Source organism: Lipotes vexillifer, unplaced genomic scaffold (assembly GCF_000442215.2).
Source record: "Lipotes vexillifer unplaced genomic scaffold, Lipotes_vexillifer_v1.1 scaffold899, whole genome shotgun sequence".
In the NCBI taxonomy this organism is placed as follows: domain Eukaryota; kingdom Metazoa; phylum Chordata; class Mammalia; order Artiodactyla; family Lipotidae; genus Lipotes; species Lipotes vexillifer.
The window spans coordinates 584,962-586,288 of NW_006784311.1; the positions used below are offsets into that span (position 1 = coordinate 584,962).

The 1,327-nt window shown below is 65.3% G+C and overlaps 1 protein-coding gene across 1 annotated transcript in view; it reads right to left on the bottom strand.

Annotated features, from left to right (window-relative positions):
• The window catches only part of ARHGAP4 (Rho GTPase activating protein 4), a 15,813-nt gene that overhangs the window by 9,209 nt on the left and 5,277 nt on the right, over window positions 1-1,327 (bottom strand). The window contains exons 6-8 of the mRNA XM_007456657.1: window positions 1,218-1,327; window positions 503-631; window positions 204-425 (exon numbers count right to left, since the gene is read on the bottom strand). The exon at window positions 1,218-1,327 is cut by the window's right edge and continues 13 nt beyond it. Of these exons, the coding sequence (XP_007456719.1) occupies window positions 204-425; window positions 503-631; window positions 1,218-1,327 (461 nt within the window). The remainder of the gene's footprint in view (window positions 1-203; window positions 426-502; window positions 632-1,217) is intronic.

A 1,327-nucleotide genomic window follows, 5' to 3' on the forward strand; every position in this document is an offset into this window, starting at 1 on the left:
CCGCAGAAGTGAGCTGCGGAGGTCTGCTGGCTTCAAACGCAAGTCTGGAAACCTCAGAGCCTCATTTGCCTTGAGGCCACTGAAGGAGGGTCTGAGAAATAAGCTGCATTCAGGAGTTCCGACTCCTCAGCAAATGGAAGGTAATTCATTCCACTTACCTACCATCACAATGAAGACCAGAAGGGGCGGGCAAAGACCCTCACCTCATCCCCCTCGTGGGGCTGGTAGTCGAAACGCAGCGGGGGACAGAAGGCGGCTGCGTGCACCTCCAGCACCTTGGCCTTGTCCCCTGGAGGGTCTAGGGCTTCCACCACCTCCTCCAGGCTGCCCAGGCCCTGTAGCTGGGAGGCTTGGGTGCGGCTCTCGGCGGCTGTGTAGCTCCGGAGCACCTGCCCCAGGGCCAGGTGGAATCCCGTGTCACAGCACTGGGGGACAAGCGAGGACACGGCTCGGGCAGGCTCGGTGCACAGGCGCCCGGCCCCGCCTGCCCGCCAGCACTCACGTCCATGAGGTCCAGGACGTCGCGCACGTAGTAGTTGCTGACAGCGGCGTTGACACTGGCCAGGCTGAGCAGGTACTCGTTGCGCGCCTTTGTGCACTTGAGTTTGTGCTCCAAGAACTTGGCGTGGCGCTGCTCAGGACCACACAAGCCCCAGGGTCACCCACGCGGCCCCAGCTCCGCCTCCCATGTAGCCCTCACCCGCGACACACGCTCTCTCCCCTCCCGTCCCCACGCGGACAGCTACACCCGCCGTCCCACCAGGTCCCTCAAACAACTTGGCCCCGAAGTCACGATGTCCTTCCTCCGCGACCCTGGCAGCCTCAGCGTCCCCATCCTCTCTTCAGGGACCACCTCAAACACTCCTCCTCCCCTCCTGTCACTCAGTCACCCATTCAACGCGTCCGCTCGCTCGTCTGCAATCTCACAGCACTGCATGAGGCAAGGACGGGTGGGTGGAAGGGCCCCCAGGCTTCCGGCAGCAGATTTCTCTTTGCCCAGCGGGGCTTGGTGGGGGAGACCAGCTAGGGGCGTGCGGGCTGTCCCGGGCCTAGTGGCTCTTTTCCTGCCCGCTGTGTCTACCACCCCAGTTTGGGGAGCCCTCCAGAGCCAGCCCCGCCTTCCTGCTGCACACCACCTCCCTGCAGGGCCCGGACTCGGAAGGACAAAGCCCAGGAGCCAGAGCCTCCGGACACAGACGGCTGCCCCCCAGGCCCACCTTCTCCACCAGCCGCCCTCCCCTCTTGAGGGAGCCCTTGCGGAGGGGCCCCGCCTCGGTGCCGGCACTGCGGCACGCCCGCCTCTCCTCCTGCCGCTCGGCTTTCCGGG